The following is an 11,515-nucleotide window of genomic DNA, read 5'->3' on the forward strand; positions in this document are numbered from 1 at the left end:
AGTGTGAACAGTTTAAGTTGTTATCAACTTAGAATAGAGTGTTAGAGATCTGAGTTGTTATATCTAAGCCTCATAGTGACCACAAAGCAGAAATTTATAGTAAATACACAGAAGATAAAGAGACAGGAATATAAGCATACCACTAATAACGTCATCAAACCACTAAGGGAGAGAGCAAGAAAAAGAAAGGAACAAAGTGGAACTACAAAAACAACCAGAAAATAATTATCTAAATAGAAATAAGCATGTATCTCTCAATAATTAAATATAAATGCATTAACTTCTTCAGTAAAGAAAAAAGTTTGTTGAATGGATAAAATAAACAAGACCCATCTATAGGCTACCTGAAAGACTAAATTTAGATGTAAGGGGAAACACACAGACAATAAATGAAGGGCTGGAAAAGATGTTCTATGCAAATGAAATCCAAAGGAAAGCTGGAATCGCTATACTTTTATCAGACAACAGACTTTAAAGCAAAAACTAATAAGAGTCAGAGAAGGTTATAAAAAATGATAAATGAGTCAATCCAATGAGAAAATATAACATTTATAAATGTGTTCAACATAAGAGCATCTATATAAGGCAAATATATACTTAGATCAAAAGGGAGAAATAGCAATACAATAATAATAAGGGACTTTAGTACTCCACTTACATCAACAGATAGCTCACTTAAGCTATCTGTTAAGTTAGCCTTAAGTAACACATTAGACCTAATGGACTTAATAGATATTTGCAGAACACTTCATTCAAAACAACAGAATTCACCTTTGCTTAAGAAGACAGATAATAGGTCTTAGAAATACTTGTATTATATCATATTTAAGAGGATTAAAATCATATCAACCACCTTTTCCAACCACAGTGGTATGAAAGGAAACATTAATTACACAAAACTAGAAAATTTACACATGTGGAGATTAAAAATGCTATTAAACAACTGGTAGGTCAAAGAAGAAATCAAAAGAGAAATAAAAATAATTTGAGACCAATGAAAATAGAAATGGAACACATTAAAATTTATGGGATGCAGGAAAAGCAATTCTAAGAAGTTCATAGCCATAAATGCCTACCTCAAGAAACAAGAAAAGTTTCAAACAACCTAACTGTACACCTCACGGAACTTGGTAAAGTACAAAAAAAGTCCAAAGACAGAAAGAGGGAAATGAAGATCAGAGCAGACATAAATGAAATTGAGACTAAAAAGACAAATAGAAAAGATAAGTGAAAGTAAAAGCTGGTGACTGTGATAAACAATCGTATGCTAACAAACTGGACAATCTATAAGAAATGAATAAATTCCTAGAAACATACAACCTATCAAGACTGAATTAAGATGAAATAGAACATCTGAACAGACTGGCTCCTGCTTAGTGTGTTGAATCAGTAATCAAAAACCTTCCAGCATGAAAGACCTCAATGTGAGACAGGAATCCATCAAAATCCTAGAGGACAACATAGGCAACCTCTTTGACCTTGGCTGCAGCAACTTCTTGCTACACACGTTTTCAAAGCCAAGAAACAAAAGCAAAAATGAACTATTGGTTCTTGATCAAGATAAAAATCTTTCGCACAGCAAAGGAAACACTCAACAGAACCAGAAGAGAACCCACAGAATGGGAGAAGATATTTGCAAATGACATATCAGATAAAGGACTAGTATCCAAAATCTATAAAGAACTTCTCAAACTCAACACCCAAAGAACAAATAATCCAATCAAGAAATGGGCAGAAGACATGAACAGACATTTCTCCAAAGAAGACATACAAACGGACAATAAATACATGAAAAAAATGCTCAACATCACTAGGCATCAGGGAAATACATATCAAAACTGTGATGAGGTACCACCTCATGCCAGTCAGAATGGCTAAAATTAACAAGTCAGGAAACAGATGTTGGCAAGGAGGTGGAGAAAGGGGAACCTTTTTAAAATGTTGGTGGGAATGCCAACTGGTGCAGCCACTCTGGAAAACAGTATGAAGTTTCCTCAAAAAGTCAGAAATAGGGCTCCTCTACGACCCAGGAATTGCTCTCCTAGGTACTCTTCCAAAGGATACAAACATAGTGATTTGAAGTGTGTATAGCAGCAGTGGCTACAATAGCCAAACTATGAGAAGAGCCCAGATGTCCACTGACAGGTGAATGGATAAAGGAGATATGGTATAAACAATGGAATATTAGCTGTCAAAAAGGATGAAATCTTGCCATTTACAATGATGTGGATGGAACTAGATGGTATTATGCTAAGTGAAATAAATCAGAGAAAGACAAATATCATATGCTTTCACTCATGTGGAATTTAAGAAATAAAACAGATGAATATGGGGAAAGAGAAGGTAAAATAAGTTGAAATCAGAGAGGGAGACAAACCATAAGAGACTCTTAACTAGGAAACAAACAGGGTTGTTGAAAGGGATATGGTTGGGAGGATGGGGTAACTCAGTGATGGATATTAAGGATAATACTTGATATAATGAGCAGTGGGTGTTCTGTGCAACTGATGAATCACTAAATTCTACCTCTGAAACTAATAATAGTTATGTTATAAATGTATGTTAATTGATTTTAAATTTTTAAAAATGAATGCTAAAAACAAAAACCTTCCAACAAACAAAAATTCTCCTCAAACTCTTCCAAAAAATAAGAAGAGAAGGAAACTCTTCCAAACTCATTTTATAAGGAAAGCATAGATAGATTTTTTGAAGTTGAGGAATGTTCCCTCTGTCCCTATACTTTGAAGTGTTTTAATCAGGAACGGATGCTGTATCTTGTCAGATGCTTTTTCTGCATCAGTTGAGAGGACCATGTGATTCTTCTCTCTTCTCCTACTGATTTGTTCTATCACATTGATTGATTTGCAAATGTTGAACCACCCTTGCATCCCATGGATAAATCCCACCTATTCATGGTGGGATTCAATCTTTTTAATGTACTGTTGGATCCTATTAGCTAGGATCTTGTTGAGAATCTTGGCATCCATATTCATCAGGGATATTGGTCTGAAATTCTCCTTTTTGATGAGGTCTTTTCCTGGTTTGGGGATCAGGGTAATGCTGGCTTCACAGAAAGAGTGTGGAAGCTTTCCTTCTGTTTCTATGTTTTGAAGCAGCTTCAGGAGAATAGGTATTATTTCTTCTTTGAATGTTTGGTAGAATTCTCCAGGGAATCTGTCAGGTCCTGGGCTCTTGTTTTTGGGGAGGTTTTTGATCACTGCTTCAGTCTCGTTACTGATACTAAAACCAGACAAGGATTCCACAAGAAAAGAAAAAAAAAATTACGGGAACAGTGTCCCTAACACATGGATACAAAAATCCCCAACAAAATATAAGCAAACTGAATTCTGTAGTACATTAAAAGAATGTATCAAGTGGGATTTATTCCAAGGATGCAAGCATTGTTTAATATCCACAAAATCAATATAACACACCTTAGTAACAAAATAAAGGATAAAAATCATTTTGATAGATGTGGAAAAGGATTTAATAAAATACAACATCACTTATGATAAAAACTCTCAACAAAGTGGCTAGGGAGAGAACATACCTCAACATAGTAGAAAGGCTAAGTATGACCAGCCCACAGCTAACATCATGTTCAACTGTGAAAAGCTTTTCAGTTTTTCTGCTAAGATCAGGAACAAGACAAGGATACCCACTCTTTCCACTTTTATTCAGTAGAGGGTAAGTACTGCCAAGGCAATTAAGCAAGAAAAGAAAAGAGGCATCCAAATTGGAAAGAAAGAAGTAAAGCTGGCACTATTTGGAGATAACATATACTATACATAAAAATCCTAAAGATTAAAATCTGGAAACTGTTAGAATAAAGAAATCCAGTAAAGTTGCAAGATAAAAAATCAACACATTGTATTTTTATACACTAATAGTAAAATATTAAAAAAAAATTAAGAAAACAATTCCATTTATAAATGTGTCAAACAGAATAAAGTACCAAGGAATAAATCTGACCAAGGAGGTTGAAAGACTTATATATTGAAAACTACAATAATAAAAGAAACTGAATATATAAATAAATGGTAAGATGATTGGTGCTTATAGATTCAAAGAATGTTGTTTAATATCATACTACCCAAACCAGTTCACAGATTCAGTGCAATCCCAATCACAATTGCAGTGCCATTTTTCACAGAAACAGAACAGTTTTAAAATTTAATTGGAATCATCAGAGACCCCCAAATAGTGAAAATGGTCTTGGGAAAGAAGAAACTGGAGGCATTACACTACCTGATTTTAAACTATATTACAAGGCTATGATGATTAAATCTCTAGGATACTGGTATTAAAATCTACACATAGAACAAATAGAAGAGAGGGCCTAGAAATAAACCCATGTATATATGGTCGATTAATTTATAACAAAGGAGCAGAGAATATACAGAGGGAAGGAGGTCAGTCTCTTCAATAAATGGTGCTGAGAAAATTGGACATCATGTGCAAATGAATGAAATGGGACCACTACACACCAAAACTAAAAATGGATTAGGGACTTGAACATGGATCGGAAGCCATAAAACTCCTCTGAGAAAACTTGGGTGTAATCATCTTGATTATCAGTCATGGTGATATTTTAAATCTGATTACCAAAACCAAAGGCAACAAATGCAAAAATAGACAAACGAGACTACATCAAACTAAAAAGCTTCTACAAAGGAAACGAGTAACAGCATGAAAAGGCAACCTACAGAATGGAAGAAAGTATCTGCAAATCATTTTACTTCAGATAAGGGACTACTATCTAAAATATATTTTAAAACTCACAATACAATAGCAAAGAATAAACTGTCAATAGATAGATTTTATTAAACAGTTAATACCTGACTTAAAATACGTATTAAAGTCAACTTACATGATGGGAACTATCGCAATGAAGTGAATATACAGCACTGCATAATTTGCTGAATGTTACAACTTCATGGAAATGATTCAGAATCAATATGCTAGCAGCGCAGTAGAGTCAGGAAAAAAGCAATACTAGGCATCAAGATTGGAAAGAACCGAAACTGTCTTTATTCATATATGACATTGATCATCCATTAAATTATTCCTTGGAATCTACAGAGTAGCTACTAGAATAAATGAGTTTAGCAGGGTTGCAAGATAGGAGATCAATATACAAGAGTCAACTGGTATAGATGATATATAGATATAGATGCAAAAGAGTGAATAAATCTCAAAATAATTGTATTGTGTGGAAGAAGCCAGGCAAATCAAGAAGACATTATTCTGTCTTACTCCATTCATATAAAATTTTATGAAATACAAACTAAATCTGGAGCACCTGGGTGGCTCAGTGGGTTAAGCCACTGCCTTCAGCTCGGGTCATGGTCTCAGGGTCCTGGGATCGAGCCCCAAGTCGGGCTCTTTGCTCAGCGGGGAGCCTGCTTCTCTCTCTCTCTGGCTGCCTCTCTGCCTACTTGTGATCTTTCTCTGTCAAATAAATAAATAAAATCTTTAAAAAAAAATACAAACTAAATCTGTAATGATAGAAATCACATGAACAATTGCCTGGTAGCCAGGAAGAACAAGAAGGGTACCAGGAAAGGATTGTAAAGGCTCAGGGAGGAAGCTTTTGGAGGTGTTAGGTCTAGTCATTAAATTGATTGTCGTTTCATGGTTTCATGAATGTTTAATGACAAAACTTATCAATAAGTACCCTTTAAATATACTTGTGTGTCAGTTCTCCTTGTTTGTACACCAGTATACTGAAGTAAAGTTATCTTAAGAGGAAAAAAAGGTGGGGGTGCCTAGGTGGCTCCAACTCTTGGTTTTGGTTCAGGTCATGGATTATAAGATCCAGCCCTGTGTTGGGCTCCCTGCTCAGGTAAAGTCTGCTTGCTGATTCTCTCCCTCTGCCCCTCCTCCCATTTGGCATGCACTCTCACACCCTCCAATCATTTAAAAAAAGAAAAAAAAAAAAAAATGGAGGGAGGGGAAGCAATGGGAAGGAGAAAAACATTTTTCTTTTTTCGTGTTATGTGTTACTTTCTCTAATAGATAGTCCACATAATTATGTGCTCAGCTTGTCTACCTACTAGCAAGAATGAGGGAATAAAGTATTAGTCCATATCATTGTTAGTTAATTTTTATCTAATTTTAAAACTTTTTATTCTGGTTGTTTAATAGAATAAATGTAATACTAAAATTATTTTTAAGATGATTCGAGCTAATGGTTTAAAGACATTTTTCATGACCTTGAAAAGTTTTGGTGCTCTGCTTTTACAAATGTATAATGCCTCTTTCATTATCCTTTTCGATTCATCTTTATTTAATAGTATTGTTTAAAGTTTTTATATTGGTCTTTGTTAACTATAAATGTTGAAGTGAAAGTAAATATGACTAAGTTTAGATAAATCTTTCTGGTAAGCTCTTATCCAAATTAAATTTCAAATTGTTAGGCAGAAATATTTAGTTTTTTAATGAGAAGAAACTCTCTGGGCTTGATTGTAATCTCTTTGAAATTTTATTGAGTAAAAGTTTAGTTTGAATGTCTGTTCAAGTGGAATCACGTAGAAGGGAAAAATTAAGAATTAAAGCTTAGATAATGTAGAAATGCTGTGACACGGTGTGGTGTAAAATCTGTGTAATAGGGTGGAAGTGATCTTCAGATTCTGAATATGCCTTGTTTTTCCCTTTCTGCAGAGTGTATATAAATGTGACTTCCTGAACTTGCAGCTTCAGCAGCCACTCCAGCTTGCACAGGATGCTATAGATGCCTTTTTGAAGCAGCTGAAAAACCCTATTGATTCTCTTCCTGGAGAGCTTTTCCATGTGGTGGTTTTCTCTCTCCTCCTTTCTTATTTTCCATCGCCTTACCAACGATGGATTTGCTGCAAGAAAGCCCATGAACTGTTAGTGTTAAATGGTTTATTGCTTATCATCACACCTGATTCCTCCCATCAGAACCGTCATGCTATGATGATGAAAAGCTGGAAGATTGCTATAGAATCCCTGGGCTTTAAACGTTTCAAGTATTCAAAATTTTCACATATGCATTTGATGGCATTTAGAAAAATCTCCCTAAAAACCACAAGTGACTTGGTTAGTAGGAACTACCCAGGGATGTTATATATTCCTCAAGATTTCAACAGTATAGAAGAAGAGGAATATTCTAACCCTTCCTGCTACGTTCGATCAGATATGGAAGATGAACAACTAGCATATGGTTTCACAGAGCTCCCTGATGCTCCATACGACTCAGATTCTGGAGAAAGTCAAGCCAGCTCTATTCCTTTCTATGAGCTAGAAGATCCCATATTACTTTTAAGTTAATAGCAAAGCAAAAGGCCCTTTCAGTCCAGACTTCTAAACTAATTCCTTACACTAATCAGAAATACTAACATGAACTCAGTACTTAAAACCTGGTTTGCATAGAAGAAATGCAAAGGTTTACAGAGTTTGCTATTTTTTTCTACTTCTGGATTTTAAAATTTATTCTTATATAGAAAGCTTAAAGTTTCATGCAGAGTGACTCCTGTCATAGCAGAAACCACTGTTACTTTAGCATTTAGCACTAAGATACTATAGAAAGGTACCTTTTTTCTTTAGTGCTATTGTGAAAATGAAGCATAACTTGCTATGTATTTTTCTTTTTTAATCTTTTCAGTGTTGACTTTAAACCATTGCAATGAGAAAGATGTAGAAAGCTGTAGCTTGCACTTTGATTACTCACAAGTTAAATGTGACAGAGATAGATTGGTTTAGTTGTTTTGTGATGCACTTACTCTCTTTTCTAGCTAAATTGTTATCTGTTACAGAAAGCCATTTTCTGTTCAGTTTTGTCTGGTGATCCAGCGTTTCCTCAACTTTCTGGAACTGATTTTTTTTTTTTTTTCTTTTTTGCTCATTTGGCAGCATCAGACATTTGGGGAAAGATTTCCCCCAAGTATGTATTCTAATTTCATTAGTACAGTACAATAAACACCATTGCCAAAGTAGAATGTTCATATATTTCATATTGATTTAGGCCTTGGTGTTAAGTATATTTAACTGTGAGAGTTCACTCTTACCTTTTTTAATTTTAGGTTTCATTTACAAAATTTTCTATTTAAGCAAGGAACAATACTCGATCCTGACCTGAAACACCTTTGTGAAAGGGTTTGCACTTGTAAGAGTTTATGTTCTGTCTAGACCAACCTTATTAGGGTTCTCACCTTTCCATTAAGGAGGTGTGCTGCACTACAAGTCTGGAATTATATAGAAAATTTTTAAATTAACCCTCTGCTAGCAATCTCATAAAATGGTTTTGACCTTTCGGTATTCTAGTGTCTATCAAAATTCTAGCAGAAAATTTTCTTTGAATATATAAACCATTAGTTGGCTGTGGGAATTTTCCCTTTCCACATTGATAAATGACTTTCTGTGTTTCTGAATCAGAAGCAAATGATTAAGGAGAAAAATATGTCCAAACAAGACAAGATTAGTTTAAATAGCTAAGAACATTTGGTCCACGTTGTCTTGTCAGCCAGCAATTGTCATGTAAACTGTCGTTTTTAAGAGTGCCACTGTGTGGATTTTTTTTTCAAGTGGTTATTACATTAAAATTACCTCATACTGAGGTTTTTGCACTGAAGTATCACAGTTTCAGAATCCATGGTTAATGTTATGTGTGCGCGTGCGCGTGTGTGTGTATGTTCTTCAAGGAAACTTGCATTTTCAATAGTTGATCCTTAAATTTCATAAACTGCACTTCTTTACTCTGGTAAAATTGATGTTTTTGTGCTTATTGTGAGTTGCTGTAGTTAACTTTGAATGTCAGACTTTATTTAGAAATATAAAATTACCCTTTAAGATACCAGTGTTTGGGTATATATACCCGATATTTCAAATTAAATTTCATGTTCTAAATTAATGAAAGTAACAGGATTGTAATTAACCTAAAAAGTCAGTTGAATGAATGCAATAAACAATGGTTGCTCAAATATGCCAAAAGTAACTAGAAATGTTTCATTTATTTTCAATAGCCTCAGAGCCCTTAATAATTAAGATTTGACTTTTCTTTCCAATTAAGCACTGTAGGTCCCATCTTTATCTCCCCCAAAAGAAGGGAAAAAAAAACCCACTCTATTCAGGTAACACAAAACTGTGTTTACTATGTTTTGGTAGTACCTCTTTTACCCATATTACCCATTTCCTTTGATTTGGCGAAATATGATCTTAAGGGCAAAGAAAACAATATATCTAATTAAAGTGCTTTGAAAGTAAATGAAAACCGGGCTTTTGAGAGGCTGGTGTAAGTATGACCTTGGAGTCAGCCTTTGTGTTACAGCTAACATGTTGGTGCTATAAATTTTTCTGATTGTTTACAGATGTTGATTCTGCTTATGCTCCAAAGTGTGCATGATGTATTTTAAGTAGTACTTTAAAGAAAAGTCTCTTTATAAAACCTACTCCCACTTAGTATAAATTTGTTTGGATTTATAAATGTCATTTGTTACTGTAAATTCAGCTTCAAATTAGGTTGGTACAGGATTTAAACTAATACATATTCCACCAAAGCCAGTTTAACATTTATGTGTTAAAATATAAGCAGTCCTGTGGCTTGGTGCCAGAAGATATATGTAATGACAAGAGAAGTTAACAGAGCCTTTTAATACTGAATGGGTACTCTTGAGAATGATTTCCTATAGATATAAATAAGTTTTAAGGGGTCTCCTGTCTCAGAACAGGATTCTCCAAAATAATTTGGAGTTTCAGAAATAAATGATCATTTGATTAGATTCTTCAGGATCATGACTTGATAAAAAATGGTTTATATCATAGTTGCCAAATGGTGGGAGATGGCATATCTGAAAATGTATGTTTGTGTTTGTTGTATTTTTTCACATTTTGTGAACAAAGCACATTTATTAAAATTTTTAAATTTTCTAATATTCATTGTCTATTACTTAAAACCTGAAAGTGCTATGCTCTTTGACTTCTATACTAAGTGATTTCAAAATTGGGAAGCAGTTTAAAATTTGAATGACCTCCAGAATTTTCAAGCTAGGTTCACCTACTCAAATTCCTTAATTTCAGGATTTGATGCACAAAATTCAGAGAGTTCAAGTGACTACGATATTGTTACATATTGTCATGCTGTTTATCAAAGAACTGGGGACAACAGCCTCCATAAATTCTGGTTCATTGTAGGTCTCCTCCTTTCCTTGAAAGTTACTTTTATCAAAGATAGTTAAGTGTATTAGTTATTTTATGGCAGCAGATGGCTTTCTCATGTCAAACAGTTCTTAATCCACTGAATGAATGTTTGAACTTTACCATATACGGTATGCTGGGGAAACATTAGGATTGGGGTGGTCATAGTCCCCTGCTTTCATGGAGCTGATGATCTAACAGAAAAGACAAGCATCCTATATAGGGTTAACATCTCTATCTAGGAATGTTTGCCTACTGATCCTTAAACCTTTGCCCCTGCTCAAGTCCCTTAATTTGTTTACCAAAAATGAAACAGAATCCAAAAATTTTTAAAGACAACTGTTCAACAAATTACAAACACATTGTGGGTAAGAGGAATGTATTGTTCATCTCTCTAGAAAAGTGCAAGCTACAAACCAATTCTCTGATTGTAAAAGGTGGGTAAAAAAAAAAAAAAGTGGGGGAGGAAACCAAGCTGTCACTCCATTTTCCCCACATTTTTCTGAGCACAGTGCTAGAATGGTATTCCTCTTCAAGGGTCCACATACTAACATTTGGTTCCGTTTTGGTTTTACAAATTGTTAGGCAATAGCAAAGGTGGAAAACAAATTTTTCTTACTTAAAATAACATTTATTACAAAGAATGTATTTTAAAAATATGATTTTTCCAAAAAAACCTGAATTGCACTAATCTCCATAATGGTTCACAAAAATTTCATGTCCATGATCCACTGCCAACAAAGTTCCCCAAAATTAGTGGTAGCCTATATTACACAATATTCAATATACAAAGAAGCTGCAACAGCTAACAATTTCATTAAGGACCTCTAAATATTATAAAAGGAGGGAAGTATTGGGTTTCCTAAATCCTATTTTTCTTTTTAGAGAAATTCATATCCCAAAATTGGAAGACTTTACCTTGAACTTAGATTTAAATGTTTTATCATCCTAAATTTAAGAATGAGTTAGTTTAGTATGCATTTTTCAACTAAGAATCTTGTTACATCTAGCACTGTTGAGTGCTAACTTTTGGTCAACTTCAGCAGTGTTCAAATTAATTTGAATTTTTTTAACCATAACACTTTTGTCCAATTAATAGAAAGCTATTCTACTTTTTGCCATATAAAACATTTCTGATTAGTGTTCCTGCATGATTTTAGTACTCAGAAATATTGACAACTACTTAATATCATAGGTTTTAACAATTTCTAAAATTGGGTCCATCAGTGGTCCAAAATGGTACCTATGTTTTTTAAATTAAAATTTAAACAATTTTAATATTTTAAAAATTTCAAAAATGTTTTTAAATTTTAAAATTTAAAATTTAAAAATTTAAATTTAAATTTTAAATTTTAAAAGT

General features: G+C 33.7%; 1 protein-coding gene across 1 annotated transcript in view; it reads left to right on the plus strand.

Moving 5' to 3' along the window:
* LOC111151958 (base methyltransferase of 25S rRNA 2 homolog) overlaps positions 1-9,884 on the plus strand; it is a 108,018-nt gene extending 98,134 nt beyond the window's left edge. Inside the window, 1 exon segment of the mRNA XM_022510203.1 lies at positions 6,664-9,884. Within this exon segment, the coding sequence (XP_022365911.1) occupies positions 6,664-7,293 (630 nt within the window). The 3' untranslated portion in view covers positions 7,294-9,884.
* Positions 9,885-11,515: the final 1,631 nt, after the last annotated feature.

The sequence above is a fragment of the Enhydra lutris genome, unplaced genomic scaffold, assembly GCF_002288905.1.
Source record: "Enhydra lutris kenyoni isolate GAN:26980312 unplaced genomic scaffold, ASM228890v2 scaffoldscaffold27, whole genome shotgun sequence".
Lineage (NCBI taxonomy): Eukaryota > Metazoa > Chordata > Mammalia > Carnivora > Mustelidae > Enhydra > Enhydra lutris.